Source organism: Triturus cristatus, chromosome 8, assembly GCF_964204655.1.
Source record: "Triturus cristatus chromosome 8, aTriCri1.1, whole genome shotgun sequence".
In the NCBI taxonomy this organism is placed as follows: domain Eukaryota; kingdom Metazoa; phylum Chordata; class Amphibia; order Caudata; family Salamandridae; genus Triturus; species Triturus cristatus.
The window spans coordinates 1479912577-1479937435 of NC_140591.1; the positions used below are offsets into that span (position 1 = coordinate 1479912577).

At 39.5% G+C, this 24859-nt stretch overlaps 1 protein-coding gene across 2 annotated transcripts in view; it reads right to left on the minus strand.

Moving 5' to 3' along the window:
- The window catches only part of RAB6A (RAB6A, member RAS oncogene family), a 358201-nt gene that overhangs the window by 20269 nt on the left and 313073 nt on the right, over nucleotides 1–24859 (minus strand). For both annotated transcript variants that reach the window (XM_085623332.1, XM_085623333.1), the window contains exons 5-7: nucleotides 13937–14048; nucleotides 13262–13355; nucleotides 9799–9862 (exon numbers count right to left, since the gene is read on the minus strand). In XM_085623332.1, the coding sequence (XP_085479458.1) occupies nucleotides 9799–9862; nucleotides 13262–13355; nucleotides 13937–14048 (270 nt within the window). The remainder of the gene's footprint in view (nucleotides 1–9798; nucleotides 9863–13261; nucleotides 13356–13936; nucleotides 14049–24859) is intronic.

The following is a 24859-nucleotide window of genomic DNA, read 5'->3' on the forward strand; positions in this document are numbered from 1 at the left end:
GCCAACTTTGACTACAGAGAGGTTTCTTGACGTCGAGTGGGACTCCAATAAAGAATGCTGAAGTGATTGGGAAATTGCTTGAGGCGATACAGCTGCCTAAAGAATTAGCAGTGGTGAAATGTGCTGCTCATGGACAAGGAGATGATTTTGTGACTGTTGGCAATAGATTTGCTAACGACATTGCACAATATTGTGCTAAGAACAATCACTCAATTAATAGGGAACGAGAAGGAGAAATGTCTTTTTGTTCTGTGATGTTTACTAATGTCCTAGAAACGTGGGATGAGGTGAAACAGTTGCAGGATGAGGCAGGAAAGGAAGAAAAGAAAGACTGGATCAAGGCAGGTTGTGCCCCAAGAGAAACAGACCATGTTTGGGTCTATAGAGATGGCAGACCAGTCATGCCAAATTCCATGCTGTCGACAATGGCAAGGATGTATCATGGCCAGGGACATTTGGGAAGGGATGCGATGATTAGGTCTTTTAAACAAACTTGGTACAATGCAAAGTTCAGGACAATTGCAGAAAGCATCTGTCAGAGGTGTTTGATTTGCCAGCAATTTAACACTGGGAAAAAGACAGTGGTGAGTCTGGGAACGATAGGTAGAGAAGGTGGTCCTTTCACGAGAATGCAGGTAGATTTCATTGAAATGCCCCAAGTGAACAGACTGAGGTATGTTCTAGTGGTAGTCTGTTTGTTCTCAAGATGGGTGGAGGCCTATCCGACTAGGAGAAATGATGGAATAACAGTGGCAAAGTTACTGTTAAGAGAGTTGATTCCTAGGTACGGGTTTCCAGTAACGATTGAGTCTGATAGAGGTGGACACTTCTATAATGAGCTCATGAGTTTGATTTGTGAAGCATTGGGCATACAGCAAAAGCTACATTGTGCATACAGGCCAGAGGCTTCTGGTGTGGTTGAGCAGATTAATGGCATAATAAAGAACAGGATTGGTAAGATGTGTTTAGCCACTGGAATGAAATGGCCCGATGTCTTGCCTCTAGTGCTAATGACTAGTAGATCTACTCCAGATAGAACTACTGGGTTGAGTCCGCACGAGATACTGATGGGACGCGCAATGCGACATGCATATGTGCCTGTCAATAAGTTGATGACAATAACTGATGACATGATTTTGGATTACTGTAAAGGCCTGGCTGACGCAGTTCATTCTGTGTTTCACCAGGTTGGAGAAGAAGCTACCACACTTGAGAAGAAGCAAGCTCATGATCTGAGTCCAGGGGACTGGGTGAGGATTAAAGTACACAGAAGAAGAAATTGCTTGGTTCCAAGGTGGGGAAGACCAAGACAAGTTATTTTGACTACGACAACTGCAGTGAAGTGTGCTGGTGTGAAAAACTGGGTACATGCAAGTCATACTCAGAGTTCCAAACCCAAAGGATGGGACTGGTAAGGAGTATTTTGAAGAATCAGATTCCAGTGATGATGAAGACCCAGAACCAGTGAGAAAAAATCAAAGTTCAGGAAAAGAAGCAGAAAAGACTTCAAGAGAACCATTGAGAATCTCAGAAGGGAGATCAGATTCTGTAAGAGAGCCTGAAGTTCCAAAAGGCAGTGGGGGAAAAAGAAGAGAAAAGAGCAGTTCCACAGAAATTACTCCTGAATCAGAAGAGGAGGAGATTGAAGAACCACTTGAGATTATACCTGAAGAAGTAGGGTCAGAAGAAGATAGAGAGGGACAGATTGCGGAAGACCCCCGAGGAGGTGTAGGGAACATTCCTGATAAGCTAGGTGAAGGGACAAGTAGACAGCAAGAAGATTGCGTGTTGGAGACTCGAGGAGGGAAAGAAGTAGGGAAGTCTCAAACAGTGGTGAAAAAGACTGTGGAGCAAAAGAAAACTGCGGAAGAAGAAGAGGCATTTGAAACAGAATCGGATGAAAGTGAGAATGAAAAATCAGAAGGTCGAGTTCTGAGAAAGAGAACTTGGATTGGAAAAAGAAATAATACAGAAACAAGACCGAAAAAGGTTGTAAGAGGAGATTTTTGGCCTAACAACAGAGTAAAGAGGCTGAGATACAGACTGATATGAGCAAATACATCGAAAGCTGAAGTGAATGAGGTGTCGAGTCAAAACGAAGTAAAAAGGAAGGAGCAAAAGGAGTCAAGAGAACCCGAGGAGATAAAGAGAATTAGAAAACCCAACCAAAAGTACAGATCACCGGAATGGTCTTATGTGGCACTGTCTGAAGGAGGAGAAGAAGAAGAAACAGTGAATCGAGACAATCCGGAGGGGATCTTGAGAAAAGTGGTTGAGGAAAAGGAAGAATCTGTTGGAATCTTAAAAGTTATCCTGACTGACATTGGAGAAGAGTCGGATGCACAGGATGTTGTTGATGATCTGATACAATTTGATGTTGCTGAAGAAGGAGTGAAAAGTGATGAATATCCAAATTGAGTGAACTGAAGAAATCACTTGGAGAAAAGTGAAAAGGAAAAAGTCTGAAATCCAGCTGTTTGAAGTAATCCAGAAATAAAGAGTAATACAGTAGTGGAGTAGTAGAGGCTAAGTCAAAAGACAAGGTCAAAGTAGTAAAATGGCTAACAGAGAATAATCAAAGTAAATGTGCCTTCTTGAAAAGATGGTGTAGAATGTGCTGTTGCTGTACTGCATTATTAATGCTACTATGGGGTGTTTTAGCTTTATCAGTTACATTTAGAATTTCAATAGGTACATTTGAAATACATACTGAGAATGAGACTAATGTAGAGAAAAGTTCGCAAAAAGTAGTTCCAACTAGAATTAGTAATACTTACATGCATAAAGATAGGTCAATTAATGATTTTTCTAGTAATGTTTTTTCAAAATTGTTGTATGAATATGTGAAGACAATGGAAGTGAGGGATTGCTATGTTTGTATGCAGTTACCTGCATCCGTTTCAGAGGGTGTTACTTATCATCATTTACCAGCTACGTATGGAATTTCTTGTAGTGTGTTAAGTAGTGTTTTTTATTTGCTAGGGAAAATAGATTATAAGATGTCTAACAAAGATAGTATTTTTGGGCAATTGCCTATGAATGAGAAGCTGAATCCAGCTAAAGAAGCTAACATTTTTGGTGAGATTTTTATTGAGAAAGAAGAATTAACATTAGATTACATTAAGAATAATTTAACTTGTAGTTTGAAAGAAGAGGAGAAAGCTTTCCTAAACATGGTGGAGGAAAGGAGATTGAGCATGCATGAAAAGGCAGGGAAATACAAAATGAGTGAGACAATTTGGGACATTGAGATGGGAAAAGAATTGAGAAATGGAGCTAGTCCAACTTTAGCTTTAGATGCACCACAGAAGGGTAAGCTGTGCATTACAAGAAGGAAATCCCAATATGATACATACTTTGTTGGGACTAGTGAGTGTCATGATACATACTTCATTGCAACAGGATGGGGTTTTAGAGGAGGAGAGGATCCAATTTTCCCAGGAGTGTATTATGTTTGTGGGAACAAGGCTTATTACAAGTTGCCTGACCATTGGTATGGCACGTGTTATGTGGGCCTGGTTTTTCCAAAGATCTTTCATGTAGATAGAATAGAAGATGTAGAACATATTAATTTACTAACACGTTTTAAGAGAGAAACTTGGTCTGAAATAGTGGGTGACATTTTTGGAGCTTTAATTCCAGCAGTGGGAATTTCTTTGAATGCATATAAAATTCGGAAACTGTCAACAGTGGTGGATCGCTTATCGACAAATACCGCTGGAGGGTTTGTTTTGGTGAATACGGAATTGATTGCCGTACGTGCCATGTCTATGCAAAATCGACTTGCCCTTGATATTCTATTGGCTAAGGAGGGTGGAGTTTGTGGAATATTGAAAGTTCAACATTGTTGCACTTACATTCCAGACGAAAGCAAAGACTTGAAGGTCTATATCAAAAATATTACTGATTTGCATGAAGAATTAGTACCACTGGAAGCTGAGAGTATCTGGACTAAAATAGCTAATAAAGTAGTTGCTGTTAAGAATTTTATTGCAAAAATAGGTAGTAATATTATAGGTAAGATATTGTTTCCTTTGACTAGTATAATTATTGCTTTATTGATACTAAGATTAGTGTGTTTGTGTTGTAAAAACAGGGGAGGGAAAAAAATTGATTAAAAGAAACATTGAAAGGAGAAATAAAAGGAAAAGAGATCCACAAGAAATAGAATTAGAAGAATTGAGGGAGAGTGTTTATTTGGAGACAAAGAGGGATGATGAAAGGGAGTCTGGTGTCTAGTGTTGTGTATAAGAAAAAGACATTTCCAGTTTCTCCTAAAAATTGGGATTAAAATTACTAATTTGTTTTTTGGGTGTTTATTTGGTGATAATATCACCAAAGGGGGGATTGCTGGAGCAGAGTTTTCTGTTGAAAATCTATTGGGTTTTTAAAGCTCTGGTTTGTCTATTTGTCGATTAATAAAATATTAATTTTTAACTATTAATTATTTGTTTTGTGTAAATGTTCTGACTAATCAATATAAACTAACAGGAGAAAATTATACGTGGGGATGCTTTTGCGTTGCTATGTAATAAATGTGCATGTTTTATTAATAAATGTTGCTGAGTGCTGTTTATTTAAAGCACGAAAAACGCTTTTTAAATGTTATGTACTAATGCTTTTCTTGTGTTGCAAAGGCTAGATAATTACATACACATAAGGGTATTAGTGGGGTTAACACTGTTTAATCACTATGCTGTGGTAACGTTGTTTTGTCTCTTTTAATTAAGATGGTACATTTTGGCCTAGTGGGAAAATGGCTACCGTTTAAAGCCTACGCTCGAGTGAATGATTTTTGATGAGAAGGCCTTGCTGAACATGGTCGAGAGTCATCTGACCACAGTCTTCGCCTGGTAGAAAATCTTCCGTGAGGACAGCAGTTCTGGGAGTATTGCCAGCTGCCCTTGGACAAGGATAAAATACAATGAACATTGTCCAGTCTGCGGTGACTTTGCTGAGATATTGAGGAAGAACATTTTAAAAGATACTTTTGCAAATTTGAGTTTATACTTCCGTCTTTTTATTTTTGTGATTTTTCCTGAGCGGAGATTTTCCAAATGTAGCGATGCTACATCCTTTCCTCCTCGCTTTGCTCAGCGGTTCAGCGGATATCGAAAACATTTTATGTTGCCTTCTATTGTTTAAATCATTATAAATATTGTTAGCTTAGAGAGGGTTCCTTCGTTGCATTTTGGATTCTGAAGCCACTTCTTTCCGAACTTGCGTTGGTGAGGATTGATGCTGTGAGGACGGTGACCTAAGAGACTTTTATCGAGAGACCTGTCCTGATGACCCATTTATGACATTTAAGCTAGAATAGGTAATTATGAAAATAATGATTTGCTTTGAGTTGATTTCCATTTGAACTAATTTTAGATAAAGAATCATAATTTTAAAATAGTGTTGATTATTATTTCTTGTCAATTATTGAGTACTCTATTTTGATTATTGTTGATTATTCTTGGTTAAATCATGACTCAAGACAGTGTCAATTAGGTCTTATCGACCGTAGTGTGGATGCAGGGTGTTTAGAAGGTTTTCTTTCCACAGGTTCAGTGCTAATAGAGTAATCTGAGTGTATGTTAGTGAAATGGGCCCAAGCGTATGATGAGTATGTGCGTGTATCTGTGAATTTACTCTATCCGTGGAAGTAGGGAGAATTTGTACACCCCAATCTGCACCACCCTCACCTGGGGTTTAGTGCACCTTACCTTAGGGCCGTGAGGCCTGCTAAAGGGGAGACTTACCCATGCCTACAGGCAGTGCTAGTTGGTATGGCACCCAAGCAGGGTGCCATGTTTACTTTGTCGTTTTCTCCCAAACAGGGGCATGCAAGCTGCAAGGGCAGTGGCATGGTCCCTGTACAGGGTGTGAGGAGGTCCCTGAAGACCCTTTTCAGCTCCAAGGTCAGAGGTACCCAGAGTACCCTTTACTAGGGATTTACAGGGAGTAGAAGTACCAGTTGGGGATTTGATTTTAGAGAAGAAGCACTGGCACAGGGGCCTGGTTGACAGGGGCCCAGTGCACTACAGTTAAAAACCACATGAAAACCAAGCAAAAGGTGTGTGCTAACCATGCTAAAAGAGGCACTTTCTCACAGTGATGTCAAATGCAGAGATCCCCGATTTCAATGAAGAATCTGACCATTACCCATTGACAACAGATCATGCTGACTGCCAAGATTAATGCATGGAGCTTCTGACAGAGGGAGAATGGCAGTCAACTGATACACGCAAGGTCATGCCAGTGCTCACTAATAGGATGAGGGGAGGTGGTGGAAATTTGTGCACAAAGATTTTAGAACATCACATCAAAAGCACCTCTCCCCTCGATCTTGGTTGTCACTACCGGCTTGCATATAATGGGCATTTCTTGTTCTGAGGTGAAGCAAATAAATACAGTGCATAACACCCCACTGATGCAAGATAGTCTTCACCAGTTCTTAGCTTAACTCCCACTCATGGTGGATGTGTGTAATCCCGCTGAACGCATCAACTAATGTGTAACCTACTCCTGTCATGTGTTCGGCTATCAGCTATATGCTGCAAATGAAAGCTGAATTCCAAAGATGTTGTGACTCTTCTGAAAGGACCTGTGACTAGGTGCCACCTTGCTTGTTGATGCAGATCATAGTTCTGCTGTCCGGTTTTATCCCTCAAATTTAATCCCTCAAATTCGGAAGAAAGACTACAGACTCTACTGAACAGCTGTTTGATCAAAGGCAGAAAGATGACTGCATATAAACATCCTCGACCTAAGGCAAATGGCTTTCTGGTCCAGCAAATGTGGCTATGTCCATCTAGGGACACATCCACAGGTCATCAAAAAATGAACCAGTTCAGGCTGGAAAGTAGTCTTTTTGTCATGTTCAATGGTTTTCTCCACTAATCCAGTGTGGTTCTGATCTGGGCACGATCTGGTTCAGGACTTCAAATGATCCAGACACATGGTGCATATTGTTCCTCTTGAAAGAGTCACAATTTGATTCTGCAGCAAGGAACAGGTGAATGCAGGACAATTTCTAGGAGTGACTTAAATGTATGGACTGTAATCGTATTCAACCCTTGAATCTGTGAAGACAGGAATTGTCATAATTGGACTCTTTGTAGAGACAAAAAACCTAAATCTAAACAGCGTGCCTGGAACTTGTTGGGTCTAGTGAGATTTGCTGATGTTGGTTGAGACGAGACATGTTTACTTGAAAAAGAACCAAATATCTTTGCTTTCACTGACTATTTGCTCTTGAAAGGCAGCCATGCAAGTAAGAAAAGATTTTGTGTACTTACTTTTATGTGAAACATTACGACAGTGGCCATGCACTTCAAAAGAATTATTGGAGTAGCCCGGAGCATCCTCCATATCCAGTAAAGTCATGTATCCATTATTTTGGACGAGGTAAAGTACTTCTTGCAGCGTAAACATTGTGAATGATTTTTCAAAAATAACCATTTGGACACCTACCCAAAACTGGCCAAAGCTCTCCTGACTTGAATATTTAAAAAAAAAAAAAAAAACTGAAGTAGAATCTTGAATTTGGCTGTCATCAGTGTCCGGGCACTGACAAAGAGGCTGTCTCTGATAGCGCTTTAAAAGTGAGATTAATAAACCATTTGATAGAGGATAGCTTCTTGGTGGACCGGGAGGTAGCAATGACTGGCTTCATTGTCAACTGCGAAGTTCTGCTGAGAGCCCATGAAATCATCCTAGGCAGGATGGTCAGTGAATGCATAACTGAACAGGTTTTGTCTTTCGTGCAAGAGGAGCTTCAGAGAATGCTTTGTCTGTCTGTAGGGATGATTGTTGAACTTTTTAGTGACCTTCTTGGGAGGCACTCCGAGTGGAAGATAATTCTTTATCAGACTCCACTCAGACTGTTCTCCCTGTAGATGTTTAAGGATTTTCTGTAATTCAGAATAAATTCCTCACATTAGAATAAGCCAGGGGAAAATTTAACTTGAGCTGCTTTAACGGATTTAATGTCGATAATTTCAGGTTATGCATGTTATACATAATTCCTGAAATTATGCCACATGCCGTTATAACACTGCAGTATGCTACAAAATTATGTGGGAAGCCCAAAGCAAGGACAACAACCAGGAGACTAGTCACTGTTTGCTACAGTTTGTATTTTTACCAAATTTTTTGTTTAGCGCAAAAAGCACCCAGACATGAAAAATTGATGTGGACACATTTTAGACCAAGCTAAATGATGGATTTGCATTTTCCTTACTTTCATATAATTAAACCAAAGCAAATTAAACTAATTTCGCACACCCCTACTGAGGATGCCTATTTTTAAGCTCTCTTTCTTTGGGAGAGACCAGAGCAGACCACCTATCTTCTCCGTCATGAATGGTTTTTGTTGAGAATGTTTGGCAATCTTAAAATCCCTGGTCTTCTGTGCCAGATAGAGCGGGAGGCATTCTGAACGGGGATCTTCAGTATAATGTCTCGTTTTGCCACAGGAGGCATGAGGTCTGAATAAAGATTTCTTTAGCTCAGACATTATGAATGATGAGCTTCAGTCCAAGAACGGATGTACTGTCTCGAGGAGCGCTTGGAGGCACCATAAACACTGTTACAAAAATTAGCAGATTTCTGAGCGTAGATTTCGGTCATTGATCTCGAGTTCTTCAATGACTTCCTTGTTCCCTTTGATGAAAATGATCTTACATACATCCAGACCCAACAGTGGAAAAAATAATCTGAAGATGGCGAACAATTGTGGAAGCTTCCAGAGGAAACACTACGACGTCACACGGTGCATCAAATAGAGGTACCTTGACAGCCGCCAACAGCCAACACAAAAATAGTAGGACAAACGTTTTTAGAAACAATTCCCTACCCAAGCAATAGATGGCAGAATAATGCACAGCACGTAAATCCAGAAACGATTCACGCTGCAAAACAAAGGTTTTGCAGCCTGTAGCTCTTCAAAACACTCTGCACCTAGTGGTTGGAGTGGGAAAGCGCTACTTGTTTTAACCTTTTTTTCTCCTTGAAGGGTGTGTCTGGTGAAACCAGACCCTCCCTCAGAAGCAGGCTTTTACTCCTACCCTTTGTGAATGACACTGGATTATTTTATTGGACATAAAGTTCGAAGGTGCCGGTTGTGCTGCAGAAAGACAATAAAGTATGGTAGCCTCAGAGGTAGTGGAATTCTGCTTTCCACTCATTGGCTGGACTTTGGATCTTTTCTACTGAGATGAATAGGAAGCTCAACCAAACGCTTATATGGAAATCTGGCATCACTGACAATTTATAGGCTACCATAGTACTCACAAACTTGATGACAGAGCATAATTCAAGCAAGTAAATCTAGAAAAGAGCCAGTGCTGGAGGATGTTTGCTACAGATTATTGTTAACAAGCTTAGGACCACTGCTTTAATTTAATGCACGGGTCCAGGTCAGTTTAAGCTGTTATAACTAGAAGCCATCTGGATGCAACCAAAATTCTCTCATGTTTGTTCCCTTCGTATTCTATTGCATTCAGGCCAGGAAACTTCAGTTTTTTAAGTATTGTTTTATGAGATGTTGATTTTTTTGTATCTTTTTTTTTTTTTACAGTTGTTTAAAACTAACATTTAACACTTTTTCCCTGAAAAGTCAGCACCAACAAAAAAATATATGACATTTTAGCATCTTTACTTATTGATAATGAACATTCACCACTTTTAGCTGAATAGAAGCAATCATAACCATAGCCATATGTAGCTTGATGTAACTACAGATTTTGTTTGAGAATGTCAATCCAGAAATTAAGTATTTCCATGCTAGATAACATACTGAAAGGATACTGTCTTCTCGTTTATCCTGAGAGCTTTCCATTCCTGGCAAGGCAGCTGCTACACGTCGGAAAAGCTGAAAAATAAAGCAGCATGTTAGACAATGCAGCAGATATTTAACAGTGAGAATACAAACATCCTGTTTACAATGAATGCAGAAGGGATAATTCTTACACAGACTTGGATTTTTTCTTTTAAAAAAAAAAAAGTCCTTTCTAACCTAATTACACAAAGTGAGTGATGAAGGGGGTTGGAGCGAGAATGGGAGAGAGGGGAGGGACAAGTGTGTTTAGGAAGAAAAAGATGGGACTGTGGGAGAGAAGGGAATAGATTCAGGCTGGAGAAAAAGTGAATGGTAAAATAGCGATTGAGAGGAAGAACGCAACTGGATATCTTGGCAGGAAGAAGAGCTGTGGGGGAAAGCACAATGTGGAGGGCCACACTACAACGGTAAAGGGATAAGCCTACAATGTAGAGGGGAGAGAGAATAATACCTACCGGGAAGGAAGAACCCATAGTGTACAGTCTAAAGGGAGAGAGCATAACATATGCACAGGGGACGGATCATATGCAAGGGAAGAAAGCATAACACTGTAAAGACAGCCCAAAATAGGGTTGGCTGGGTAGCACAGTCTGAACGTGTAACCAAGCACCAAGGGCCCAAAAGGATTTGGAAACAGCAGAAGAGCCAAATCTATAACAGCCAGAGAAACTGAACGTAGAGACACTTTAGGCAGATTCATCCACAGAACCAACCATGTTAGCGTGAAAATAAAAAACGTTCCTGGATTTAGAGATGATCTTAAACTAGAGGAGGAGGAGGAGGATGATGGAGGGGCATGCAGGCCTCATTCTCTATTGAACACAATACTCATCATTCTTTGTATTTAAGATTACACACAGGGTTGTAATTGTTAGCTTGATGTGCCTACCGTTAAGAGTGTGACCTTTACCATCTAATAGCCCTGGACCTGTAACCGTGAAGTACCTTTGAAGTGTCTTAATGAAAAATACGCGTATATCCAAGAATAGCAAGTTCCAAGGTTTTCTGCATCCGTATACCCTAGAAAAATAGCTTGGTTCAAAACAGATACCACCATCACAGGGAGGAGGGACAGAGCGACTTTCGGCTAGGGGTAAGTCTGGCAGGCAAAGGAGACACAATGGGTCACAGGGAAGAAGGGAGGGTAATAAGTGCCCATGTATACACCAGGACAAAATCCATTTATATAAAGTGGGTTAATTACCAAACCAATGCAGTGAATGGATGTAATGCAAGCAGTCCTTTGCAGTGCAAGGATATTTCGGTGAAACGTAAGGGATTCGTATGAAGTGTTCACCAGCTATTTTTTGGTTAAGGATTAATTTGATGAAATAATATTCTTCAATAGTGCCCATCCACTGGTACCTGCATGACACTACACCCAAATGTAAAAGTACAAAAAAAAAAAAACCACAAAGACGTTTCCAGATTCTACTATTTAAAAACAAAAATTATAGCAAATTTTGTACAAGGGGCTACAGTGCCAGGGGAAGATGTTTATAGAGAACGTAACTTTTCTACTGCACATTAAAGTGCAAGTTTCTACCATGTTTTTCTAAATAACACTGAAACAGACTAGCAAAAGGCACAGCAGACTGAAGACTGTTTATTAACATGAACTTTTGTCCAATTAACTTGTAGCAAAAAAAAATTCTCCATTTTTACTTAAGAGTAACGCTAGAACATGAAACGAAATCCATAACAAAAGGATTAAAATATATCAAAATATCTCCAAAGCTTTGATTTATATTATAACAGATCAAATTAAGATTGGGAAACATGGGGGAGGAAGAGAATGTGCATCTCACATACACATCTCACCTATGGATACCATTAATTAAATGCTGTCATATTGATTAGTCTGACCAAGAAACGAATCCAAAACTCTCATATCCTCAATACTTAGGGCAGTTTCAGAATCCTTTTATTAGCTATAAACAAAGTATGAGAGCCCCACTGCTAGAGTTTAGGTTCAAATCACTATAACTCCATTCAACTAGGATTTTCTTGCAACACTGCTTATAAAGAAGACCTAGCAAGGCGATGACCAAGCACCCACTCTAATCTATGAAAACCCATCTGTTCAAAATGATTAAAATCTTTAATTTGGTTCCTGAATTTGGTTCCTAAGATAACTAAATGGACAGATTCCTGGTCAGCCTTCTATTTTTTAAGACCAGTATTTGGCATTATGTTGGACACCCTTTTTAATTCTAATGACACCAGCTTTATCACTTTTGAAACATTTAAGATCAGATTAATTATTCACTTTGTAGTGCACTTCTTTCTTAACAGAGTTTATCTAGACCATGTTACAAGTTTTAAAATACTGTAAACTACTGCTGTCAAACATGGTGTTACTAAGGCCTTATATATAAAACAAAATTCTTGTAGGTGTGACTTGCATTAGACTTACTCTTGCATTTGCAGGAGTTCAACAGGCTAATGGAAAAAACACCTTCTGTATAAAAACAATGCTCATGGTATACAAGTATTTTTTTTTATTCTCGAGTTATGGGACCCAAAACATACATGCATCTTTTTTGTTTACCAGAAGATTTAATTTAATTTCAAATCCAGAATTCTTTCAACTAAGACTCATTTGCATTAGGTTTGTTCACGTCATATCTTCTGCTGCTGTCGAGCTCATAGTTGTTTTCACTGTTCTATATTTAAGTTCCTTTTTATAGCACTTGAGGTGCCAGGTTGCTGCTTCAAAGCATTAAACGTGGGATGGGTTGGTGGGCAGGGGAGGATGATGGTGCTGTATTTTGGTTTTATATGCATGTTTGATGTTGAAAGCTAAACTGGCAGAGTATGAAAAAATACAACATTTAATTCAGATAACCATGGGAGTGTTTGCAGAGGATCACATGACTCACCAATAACAAATTAAGCATAGGAGTTTACTACGCTAACCATTTGCAGCACAAATTTAAAGTGAACTGACATAGAAAACTAGAAATTTTAAAGAGGTACGTCAATCCGAATCTCATTAAAAAAAGTTTTAAAAATCTTCTTTGATCCTTTATCAATCTTGATATGTAGACGTCAAATATAAAATTATACAAAGAATTTGCCCTACTAGCATGATGCTATACTGCTTAAAGACAAGGTATCCAAGATATGCAATCAGTTAACAAGAACAACTAGATGTTTAATGTACACATTTACTGTTCCCTTTTCCTTACTTAGATTTACACTGTTTAAAGGGGCTTTCCTGGACACTCTTAAATGAGCAACTAGAAACTTAGAAATATCTTTAAAATCGAAGCATCAATCCATAAAAAGGACTTCCAGGCATCTCTAAGAGATACAATACACAGAACGGTGTAAGTGCACTGATTAACTGAAAGAATCAGTTAAAAAAAAAAGGGAGAGGGGGGGGGGGGGGGGGGAAGAATCGCAGCTCTCCACCTGGGAGTCACTTACCTGTTTCACATTGTAGCCCGCTTTTGCACTCGTTTCAATAAACATTACATTCAGCTCTTTGGATTTCCTTTCGCCCTCTTCGATGGACACTTGCCTGGGGGCAAAAGACATGCCAGTCAGAATATAGCTCTACTGGATGTTAAAATCATTTTTAGGCTTCATTATAAAAAAGAAAAAAAATACACCAGTTGTATTCCCTAAGAAACGTATTCAGAACGTTCATTTAAATGTACATGGTGTCTAGCTCATGTGGTTACATAGTGAGTCTGATGTCAAAGCTTTACCAATATGAATGGCAACCCAACAGCATACAAAACATTCTGTTGCAACTGGACACACAATCAACACCAGTAATACTTCTTGTGCACACTAAAGACTCACAAATTATACTCTTAGATCATATACATAGAAAATTTCAGCATCACGCTGTGCCATCATACTGTGGAAAGTGCACTTGGGCAATAAATCAGTTACTGTGGAATCTCTAATATTGTTTCAAATCTCAAACACAAAATGTCCAACACTGTTCTGGAGCCACCAAAAAACGGAAGCAGGATTTTCAAAATTCTTTTCCAAGCTAATACAAAACATTGCTTCAACTGAGATGCTTGGTACAGACAAAAAAAAAACAATTCATATACACGACAATTTGAAAGTTTGTAACTGTCCACGTACCTTTTATCAGCAAGATCCGTTTTATTTCCCACTAGCATGATGATGACATCACTTCCTCGCTCCGTTCTGACATCATCAATCCATTTTGTGGTTTGTTGGAATGAGTTTACATCTATCATTAAACAATGTAGAAGAAACTGTTAGCACAGTCTGCCTCGATGCTGCAGCAGCCCAAACTTGAACAAAAGGTTTGCTCACTTTAAGATGGTCGAATCATAATTGAATATAGTGACTTATTTGAGCTGTGTTATTACGGCTGATGTAAGTCAACATTTCCAGTCGACTCAATACGTCAAAGGAGGCAGGGTCAAACAATAAAACAAACAATCTTTCTATTAAAGCCAAAAGCTCGTACTGAGAACACAAACAATATGATTGCATTAAATAAATGAAAAATATCTGTTGGCTAGATTTACAGTATCTTTTAATCATATGAAAAAGCAAGTAAGAAAGGTGAAAGACAAAGATCAGGACTTTGGGGCTAAGCATTTTTAGGTCTCCACCTGCAGCTTTACCCGATTGTCATCCTTCAAATATTAATGTGAGGGAGAGAGGCATCTGCCATCAAGGAACAGTCAATTTAAAACAAAATTGGATAAAGATGTACACTGTGTATGCTATCATTCAAATATGGCCACCGTGCTTGCAGCAATCTTGCAATGATTTTTCGTAAAACAAAAGAAAAATCATTCCAAGGTGGCCATAATATGGGTATTCAAAAACGTGGGCATCTTTGATTTTATCACTTTGAGAAAAATCATAACGGCATAGCTGTTGATGTGTCTGCATGCACCACAGTAATGCAAGAGGAGGATAAAAGGATTAGTAAATCCAATCATTTGCCAGTGCTTATTCAGTTTGAAGACAAACTAAAGCTACGAGTAAAAATAAACTTGTATAAATTGGACGTTTTGCTAGGATACATTACATAGCTTTTTTATTTTTAACATTTGTATAGTATGTCTGGAAAGAGCGTAGTTGTGGTACTTTACATAGAACAAGTCAATAACAGTAGGTTAAAGGAAATAACTAGCAACATAAATAATCAGTGGGAGATCAACTCCAAAAGACATGCATCAGTATAGGAACTGTTTGAAAAACTGGCTTTGAGTTATGTTCTGAAGGCAGCAAATGGGGTTATAGTTCTGATTTAAGAGGGGAGGGACCGAGTTCCACAAGGAAAAGGCTACTCATGAGACTAAATGTTTTTGGGCAGTAGGGGGGTTCTAGATTTCAGGGTTTCCTGAAGCAGCAAGTTTGTTTCTTAGCCCTCTTGAACCACCAGAGATTGAGCACTTCGGCAATGTAAGAGGGCTTCCATTATGGGTACCCTTGTGAAGTAGGCTACGGAATTTGAATTATATTCTTGCAGGGACAGTGAGCAAGTAGAAAGTTAAATAAATTGGAGATGTGGTCATATTTTTTGCTTAGTGAACAGGTCTGGCAGCTGAATGTAGACGCTTGGAGCAAAGCCAAGGATGTAGCCGGTACCCCAGCTTGTGCAGCATTCTCAAGATCCAATCTCCATATAAGTGTGAATACAGCTGTTTTTAGTGCATCGGATGAGATGAGGTGTAATATTTTCTTCAGACTAGGGAGAAGAAAATCTGCGGCTTAAGCACTTTTATTTGTACGTGGGATGAGAGAGAGTCTTGAATGAATACTAATGATTTATTAAAGTAGGAAGGTGTGAGAGAAGCAGTCTAGCTTTATCAAATGTAGAATTGATAAGTCGATTTTGTTTTGTTGGGGGTTGGATAGCATTAAGAAGTGGGTCTCCAATGGGTTCAGAGGAGGACTTTTTCTAAGCAGTTTTTAAGGGTGGCTTTGTCCTTCATAGTAGAGGTATTCAGACACAGCTGGATGTCACAGGGAAGAGGTGTGGCGCAGTGGCCAGGGCGGCTGACTCCGGAACCCGGGGGCTCACAGTTTGATCCCCGGCGGCAGATCAGCCCAGCACCATACGACTCTGGGCAATAGCTCGCTTAATCTTCCCGACGGCCCCCAGTGCCTTGACACCCTCGGGTAATTGTTTGCGCTTTACAAATACTGGACATTTACATTTACTGTATATTAATGCATGGTGACTCCCAAGTCTTTTAGCATGGGGCTGAAGGGCTTCATGCACAGGTTGAACAAACCTGGCATGAGAATAAAACCTCTGGGATGCCACATTTCACGTCTGTGGTGGTAGAGTCTTTGAAGTGTTTCCTGCGATTTTCACCAGAAGGTTTACGTTATGAAAGATAAGACCCAGTTTAAAACATTTCCACAAAATGTCATGCAGTGTTTTAGGGACAGAAGCAGCTTGCCTTGGTCAATCATGTCAAAAGCTACTTGAACAATCAGACCAGCACCACCTTTGTCGAAAAGCTGACAGACATCATTCACAATTTTTACTGTTTCTGTTTTGGTGCTGAATCCATTTGTGAAACCAGATCGGTAACTGTTCAGCAGTCCCTTTTGCTACGTGTAGCTGACTGCCACCGTTTTTTCCAATAGGATTTCCCAGCCACAATGTGTTTGGGAAGAAGTCTTGATGTTGAGATTCAATTTATTAAATTGCAATAGGAATCAAGAACGATATGCAAGTTGCTTTTATTTTTACTAGAATGGGTTCATGTAAGTAGTATGTGGGTTTGAGCAATGTAATGACTCATCAGCTCACACTTCGAGACAGGAGTAAAAGTACCTTAGAGGTTGGTGCATTTCGGAAGAAATACCAGTGGAGGTAGGTTTGCACTGAAGTGGTTTGAGAGCTGTTATTTTGGGCCTAGAGTTATGGAAGAATTGATCACGTATCACATTAGTTGATGCTGAAGGTACAGATTATGCGAGGTTATGAGTTTGCTGATATACCAAAATAAAGCTAGAGTAGCATCACTGGATTAACTAATTTGCTCTTGAATGTAAGCTTGGTTGGGCTTTGGTCGACTACATTTGAGCTGTAGTGCAGAAAATAAGGTCCACTTCAGTGGTAATAATGCTCTTGTATTTTTTTGGGTGGACGGGTCAGATACATTGATGGGTCTATAAGTTTGAGTTGGATATGGGTTTCAGCAAAGAAGTAGTGTTGCATTTAAAGCTAGGGCTACTTGTTTTACTTTGGTTGTTTTATATGTTTGAGGGTGCAGTTTGCAGAGGTTGTAAAAGTGAACAGGAAGGCGATCTGACCAGTCGAAGATGGTTGGTAGGCTGTGGACTATTGGAATCATCGAATATCATGTCAAGTGTTTTGCCCTTCTTTTGGGTAAGAAGGGGAGATAGCTGTTGGAGGTTGTGTGGCTTAGCTAATTTGATGACGGAGATGCAATGTTTGAATTTAGGATTAGGTTAAACAATGCAGCTTTTTGCAAAGTATTTTATTAGCTTGCCTACAAAGTAGCGTAGTCTGTGGGAGCTATAGTAAATGCTAACTTAAGGCATTTAACTGTATCATGAATTGAAGAGGGGATGATTTTGAAGTTGGAGTTTTTGATGAGGACTACAATGCCCAGGCTTGTCTTTTGTTCAGTCTACCAATTCTAAGGATTTTTCATTCTGTGGGACGTAGGGGTATGCTCAGAGTCAGAGATGAGAATGGTAGTTTAGCCATGATTCTGTTACACCTAAAGCATCAAGTTTGTAATCAGGTCTAATTTGGTAACGTAATAGGCATTCGGTCACCTTGCCCGCATGACTGTTAATGCGGAGATGGAGTCATGGATGGAGAATGTGCTTCAGTCGATTTGACACAAATGCCATTGCAGGTGGTACGCCTTTCTACAAGGGTGGGTAGCTACTTGTCAAATGGACGTGATGCTTCAGAAATCAACATTTTTTTTATACAACAGTCCACTCGTCGCAACTGGAGCAGTACACTAAGGTCACAAATTATAAATGTTCTCATATTAGAGCCCCGATAATAGCCTCTCTGATTAGGTTACGTTACAGCTAATATTTGATCAGTGTTTGGATTTTAGTAAGGCTTTAATTTTGCAACAAATCAAAATGCTGTGAATGGAAGTAGGTGGGAAGTGATAGCTCCAGGGTCCTATTTACTCTCTTCCCACACACTGGAAGAGGCTAGAATTTATTCCTTACCAGACAGGAGTAAAATATTTTTGAGGGTGGGAAAAAAGAGGGTGAGGGTGTAAAGCGAGTGAATTTGCAATTGCTCAACAGATTTTCACATGAACAAATACATTTGTGTACCTCTGCTCATGCATAAAGAGATTTCACAATAGTTGTCTAAGAGTACATTTTCCAGGCCTACTTCTGTAAACTCTTGTGCATTCCTGAAAGTCATAAATCTGCACCAATAAAAACACATAGCTTGCAGAATTGTGTCTTGTTATCACAAACTGGTCATTAATTTATTTTTATGCTGCCAACAAACACTTACTAAATGATGTCTCGGAAATAGTAATTTTATTGCACAGTTAATTTAAACTGTTACAAAGAGTGTGAAATAAATAAGAGAAATAAGCTAAAAGAAAAAATAAACTACCCTAGATGAGCCATACAATAAAATAAATTTCAATTATGTTCTCATTAATCAGGATCATCTATAAATATATGAGCTACCATAGAAAGTATGAATAGAAGAGCTACCATAGGCAGTATAAATTATAACTCAGGGGACCATTAATCTCCAACAGTTTACATAAGAATAACTTAACTAGGCAAAGGAACAGTGCTTATTAATTCTAACAGTTCAGAGCAAAGAAGCTTTTTTAAAGTGGTAGTCCTCTGGAGGTATATCTCCCATGCAGGCATGTGTCCCTCACTACTCCCTCAGACTCCAGACCAGCAACTGAGGGCAAAAAAATCCTAGTGGCTGAAAGTCCACAAATTGCTGATTCTCATTGGGGTGACCTTGTGCTAAGCTTTACTCAATACGACATAGTAGTTTTCTAAGCACCATACTTTTAGTACTTCAACAGCAAACATCGAGAGAAGCTAGAACTTTTACAATTCCTAGTAATCAGATGTAATGTATTACTTGAGCTTACTCAGGTCCTATGGACCAATAAGGTATTTTATCTGAAATAATCTATTCCGATTGTTAATTCGACTTGCAGCAAATTAATTTCCCCAAATTATTAAAATATAATTGGTTGGTGTAAATGTAGCCTCCTTGTGGTGAGGTTAAAACACATTAACCTGAGAAACACCTGCAACTTTCCTGAATGCTGCATAAATGTCATGAATCTGGCTGCAAGCTAGGGCGATTGAGGGGATAGACAGGCTGTAACTGTTTTCCTGCTCGATCTTATATGAAGCTGCAAAACAAACAAAATAAAAAGGCCACAGCCAGTAACGTCTATAAACCAGAGGTGGATCACTGGTGCAGATCATGGCCACTAAGGGCTGTGACACAGCCCCACAGAGCCTACAAACCTGATCAGTCGTACCAGTGATGCGGTCAAAATGATCCACTTTAAGGGGGAAATTATGTCACATCTTAACCGTAGAGTTTGAAGGGATATTCCAAGCATTGTGCGATACTTCCCGGACTGTATTGAAGTGGAGCAGCACCTATGAAAGCCAGATTGCTAGTGGCTTCAAAGTCCAGGTCTATTGAAATTCATCTGGCTTGTTTGGTCAAAATTCTGACTATCGTTTTGAGTGGCAGGGAGTTTTCCCATAGATCCTTTGACTTCAAGATTTCAATTGAGGTTCTCAAATATTGATGCCACTTTAGCTTTTGGTCATAAAGAATTTTCCAAATTACATGTTTCAATGTGCTACTAGCCGCATTCTTCACTTTCAAACAATAAGCCAAGAATTTGGAAGGGTAAAAACTGAGCAGGAGCATTTATTTTGAGCCTGATCCAGCAAAATCTCAAAAGCAGGCTGTAACCGTATATGTTCCAATCCATCAAGAGTCGTATTAACTTGCTATTAATGATTTTACAAGCCACCAAAAGATTAGAGCTGCTCATGGTTTGTAATAACTTGCAAAACGTGGATATCAATGCTGAACAGATGTGTTTCTGGGAGCTAAGATTATCAGAGGAACTGCCTGGTTCATTACAGCAAACACCAGATATTTGATTGTTCTTACTCTCTCAAGCTTAATTTTTGACAAGTACCAAGCCTCTTTATTGTGGTGTTTCTAGCTTCTTATTAAGATCTTACTTTTGATGCCGTTGATTTGCATGTTTTTCGATCTTACTTTTGATGCTGTTAACTTTTATGTTTTTCACCTTACTGTAGACCTCTAGTGCAGTCAGGTAATGCCGCAAACCAATGTGTATGTGGTCGAAGATTATTGCGTCATCAGCGAATTGAAATTGTTGAATTTCCATTTATGCCATTCTCTGTGGAAACACTCTTGCTAGATGATCGTTAATATCAGTGAGGTACAGGTTAAAGAGTAGAGGGGGCATAGTACAGCCTGCTTAACCACCCCCCTTGATGCTTGAATTTTTCCGACGTGCCCCAGTTGGACATTCGTATCCACACCTACGTTTAGGAGTAGAGACTGAAAATGGAATTTAGCAACGGAGCCAGCAATCCATAGTTTTGTAGAGGTCTCAGAGAAATGGTATTTAAAGCTGCCAATAGTTTAGTACAACTTTTATTTTCAATTCCCATTATTCTGTACATTTACTATGCAAACAGTCTCCGGGCTTGCTTTCTTGATTATGCAATATAATCAGGGAGCATTATAAATAGCATCACGTTTACATTTTGCAAACGTGTTTACTGGACTGTCATTAATACATCTGAGTTTACAGCATTTCCTTAAGAGTGCTAGCCCGAATATTAAAGGTTTTGCATTCATTAATCCTATATACAAGTTTTAACAGATACAGACCTTACATTACTGGAAAACAAAGCTTTTTCGCAAATCCATACCATGGTACTCTAAGATGGCAAATAAAGGGTCTTTATTGTATGGTTTTGGGCCTACTTATACACATGAAACTTTTTCCTTGACTTCAAACTATATGCTCCGTGTTGGGTGCGCAACTAATGTTGCGGTACGAAAAAAGCTTAGACCTGTCGGTGGATTCTCAACATCTTCACAGGATGGAGACTGTTGTACGATGATAGTTCTCAGACCTTGAATTTCAAGACCCTATTCTGAAGAAGGCAGCCTCTATTAAACTTTTTCAATGTAAGCAGGTCCTTTTACACAACTTCACAGTGCTTACACAACATAGAAAGAAGATGCAAGCAATGGGTAAGGAGTTTGTTGACTGGGGTCTACAGCTTCTCTATGAGCCCTGCAAAACTTGCAGTTGGAGATGGCAACAATTCCCATCTATTTACAGGTGTAGAGATAGCCCAAATCTTATTGGGAATGATCTTATGTAGCGCGCATATAGTGACAATTCACAATATTGTGTAGTGCACACTGACAATTCGACTCAATCTGCAGATACTTGTGCTAAAGAGACATGAAGCTGTTTCGATCACTATTGGGCACGCTGGTCAAACTCTCTTGGCAGCCACTTAATTTGGGATGTGGAAGGTGGGGGCAGTGGGAATTCAATATGAATCACACTGCTCCAATTTATGTTTTTTCTTTATCTCCCTCCTTGACTTCAGCGGGCCCCCGCCTTCCTGTCCATTTACCCATTTCAACCATTCTTCCTTGTGCTCAGTTGTGCGGCTGTCTTCCATCTACGGCCCAATTTTCTTCCACCTGAATTTACCATAGATGTTATTTGATGGTTGGAGCATCTCAATTTCTTAAGGAAAAGATTGTTCTTTCCATCCATCATTTGGGACACTGCTGACTGCACTTATCTTATACACATTTCAATGAAAATCAGTTATACCTAAAATGGCAATTCCAGAGTTTAAATGAGTAAACCGGGGGAGGTTAAGGGAGTGGGGGAATGGGGGTGGCACTGGCCCCAGAAGAGGGTTAGCAGTTGACTGTAAATTTACACCTAGTTTAACTGCATCCAACTGTTAAATTCTTTCTAGCAGTAAAAACTTGACTGAAACCCAGAATCCTCCTAAAGTGTGAGACAGACCCAAGTGTCTTCCCCATAAATATGTGGGCAGACAATATTGTGTCATCAAGGACACTGGCAATCAGACCCAAAATTATATTACAGTTAATGAGGGAGATGATCCTCAAACATTGCTACACTAAAGCTGATGGTTCTAGACAGCAATGTCTAAGTTGGTGGTTATTGTTACTCATGAATGATCGAGGCCAAGATAGGGCAGTTTCTACTGCACATATTGCAATTAAGTCAAACCGCACTGTGGTATCAAGGGCTGTGGAGAGTCAATCTAGAGGCCAGTAAGTAAGCATCTCTTCCCTGATATTTTGTAAGATGTGTGAGGCTTGTCAGACTGACATCTGACAGGAAGTTAATGATCAAGTTACTGGACTCCACATTTTCAAGTACATTTGCAATGCTAGGTGAGCAGGAGATGGGTTTGAAAACATTTGGTGGCTGCTGGTGCTTTACTTTCAATAGTCAAGATCACTCTTTATTTTTAGGCAGCTTCATCTGTAGATAGAGGCACAATGGAAGTTGATGATATGGGATATGAGAACAGGGAGGCTAATATGGATAATAACGAGGTGGCAGAAATTACCGAGGTTTATAGAGTGTTTACAAGAAGGATGGATCTTTGTGACCGTGGATGGAAGTGAATTCACAGAAAGAAGGTTGGCTCCCATATTTTCATGACCGGCTGTGCCAATGAGTGAGCTGGCTGCACTCTTTGCCAGAGGGAGCCTTTTGCTGTAGAACATGTAGTTTGACACCACTAATTCTTAAAGCACTGAAAGCAGTTTTTGATGTTATCCATCTTCCATGACTCAAGCATGGCATTTTGAAGGCCATTTTGCAAGTAGAAGAGCACATTTGAAACTCCGTTCAGTCAAATGGCGATTGTGTACACATCCACCATTTCACAAATGCTACCCTTACATTTAATTTGGTGTATATCATCCCTGAACCAACAACATTCTTTTCTGAATGAGCTCTGATGGGTGCTTCTGGGCCATGGGACAACTGATTTTTCTTAGAACATCTGCTAAGAAAGTAGTGTAGGTCATCAATTGCTGGATTTCAATAACCAGGGGTGCTTATGAAAAAGATGTAAATAGATAGTCTTATTTGGAAAAGCCAGCATCAAACCATAGTTTGGCCTGTACTCTGAATATCTTGTCTGACAAACTACATGATAATGTGATCAGTCCAGTAGTGATGCTGGTAATCTAAGATGTTAGGTTAAAGGATCACAGAGTTGTCAGCCCTGCTTACAGGAGAAACAAAAAATCTTTATCATGTGTATGTCTGAAGAGGAAACTACTTGCTCCTACTTTGATACATGCTAGGTTTTAAGTGACCTCTATATATATCATGAATTCCACAACACATTTCACTGACAAAACATAATGTAAGTATTTCTTTGGTGGAAAATATGTCATTTTTTCTTTTATTCATTGGATTTGATCAATTATTCTCTTTGTGTGCTAAAACTGAGGAAATGTCTAGTAAATCCTGCATAACACAGTCAATATAATGCCTACACATTACATAGTGAATATTGATTTGCCAATGATCTACAAAATCATTTATGACAAGTTAATACTTCAGAACAATGGGCAAACACAAAATGCCTAACAAGTCTGAATATAAACCCCCCGATAACAAGCAATCCTAACCAAAAAGTCTCCAGGGTCCAACAACTTCAGTCTTAATGCCAACTATCACAGAACAGAATTTCTGGCTACAGTCAGGACATCTCTGGAGTTAAAGGAGCACAGCGAGTGGCTAGTATCTTTGCTTCAGGGACAAGTAGCATAATCAGCATCCGGCATAAACTGTTTCAAGAATTTCTGAAGTGTGGTGGACAAACCAGGCTTAAAGTCCACAGGAACCAATATCCTGTGGAAAAAAACATCTTGAAGACTAATAAAAAAAAATATCTTGAAGTTATTAAATAAGGCCACCTTGAAGACAGCGAAAACGTCTTCATAATGGAGCAATTTACAAATTACATCTAATGAACCCTGGGTCCCATTTAAAATCAATAGTATGTTTTTATCACCCTCCTAGTTTGCTGTCTAAAGTCCCATGCTCTCTGTACCAATCTAGCGGAGTTTTTTTATTCAGTCAACATTAACAAAATCGACTTCGAACTTGGTCTGAAGGAAAAAAACTTCAAGGGATTTAATGGGGTCTTTAGATACTCTACCAGAGCAGCAGTAGAAGTCCCCTCTATCCGGCACTCCTTGGGCAGCCCCTCTAACCAAGAGCTGCCCTTGATGAGTTCAGCAATGTAATTTAGCCTTTTCCTTGCGATTTGGATCTCCAGATGATCCATAGCCAAGTAAGGTTTTTTCTGGCAATTGAAGATCACCCTTTAGCAACTATTAATACATCTTTGAGACTAGGCGTAGTGACTGACCAATTTAAACATGCATTAGGCAATAGGTCTTGTCTTTGGGATCTATTGCACTTCCTAATGGTTTTAGTTCAGCTGCACAGCATCATGGACGCTGTGCAGCATTGCTTAAGATTTTAAATTAAAGCGTCTTTCACGTAGCCAGAGGAGCCATATTGTAGGAGACACACATGCATGTGACAGCAAAATTACCGTCTTGCTTCTTTTTTCTTTGTAGTTACTGATCTTAGTTGGATCAGTAACTAACCAAAAAAAAGCGAGAAGGCTTTTTTTCTTCTAAAGCGGGTACGGCGATGCAACATAAGGGTAGAATCAAAACAGGGTGAGGGGAAGCAGCAACACAGGGTGGCAGCAACACAGGGGCAAAGGGGGGTGTATAATCAACCCTAGGCCAGGGAGAGGAAAGCAGTTGACAGACCAAAGTGTAACATTGAGGAGAACAAAAGGGTGGAGAGCAAAAGGAAGGGGGCATGGGAGTAGCACACAGGTGAGAAAGTGATCAGTGGTGGGGGATTCTATACAACGGTGAATGCAACATGGAGGGAAGCA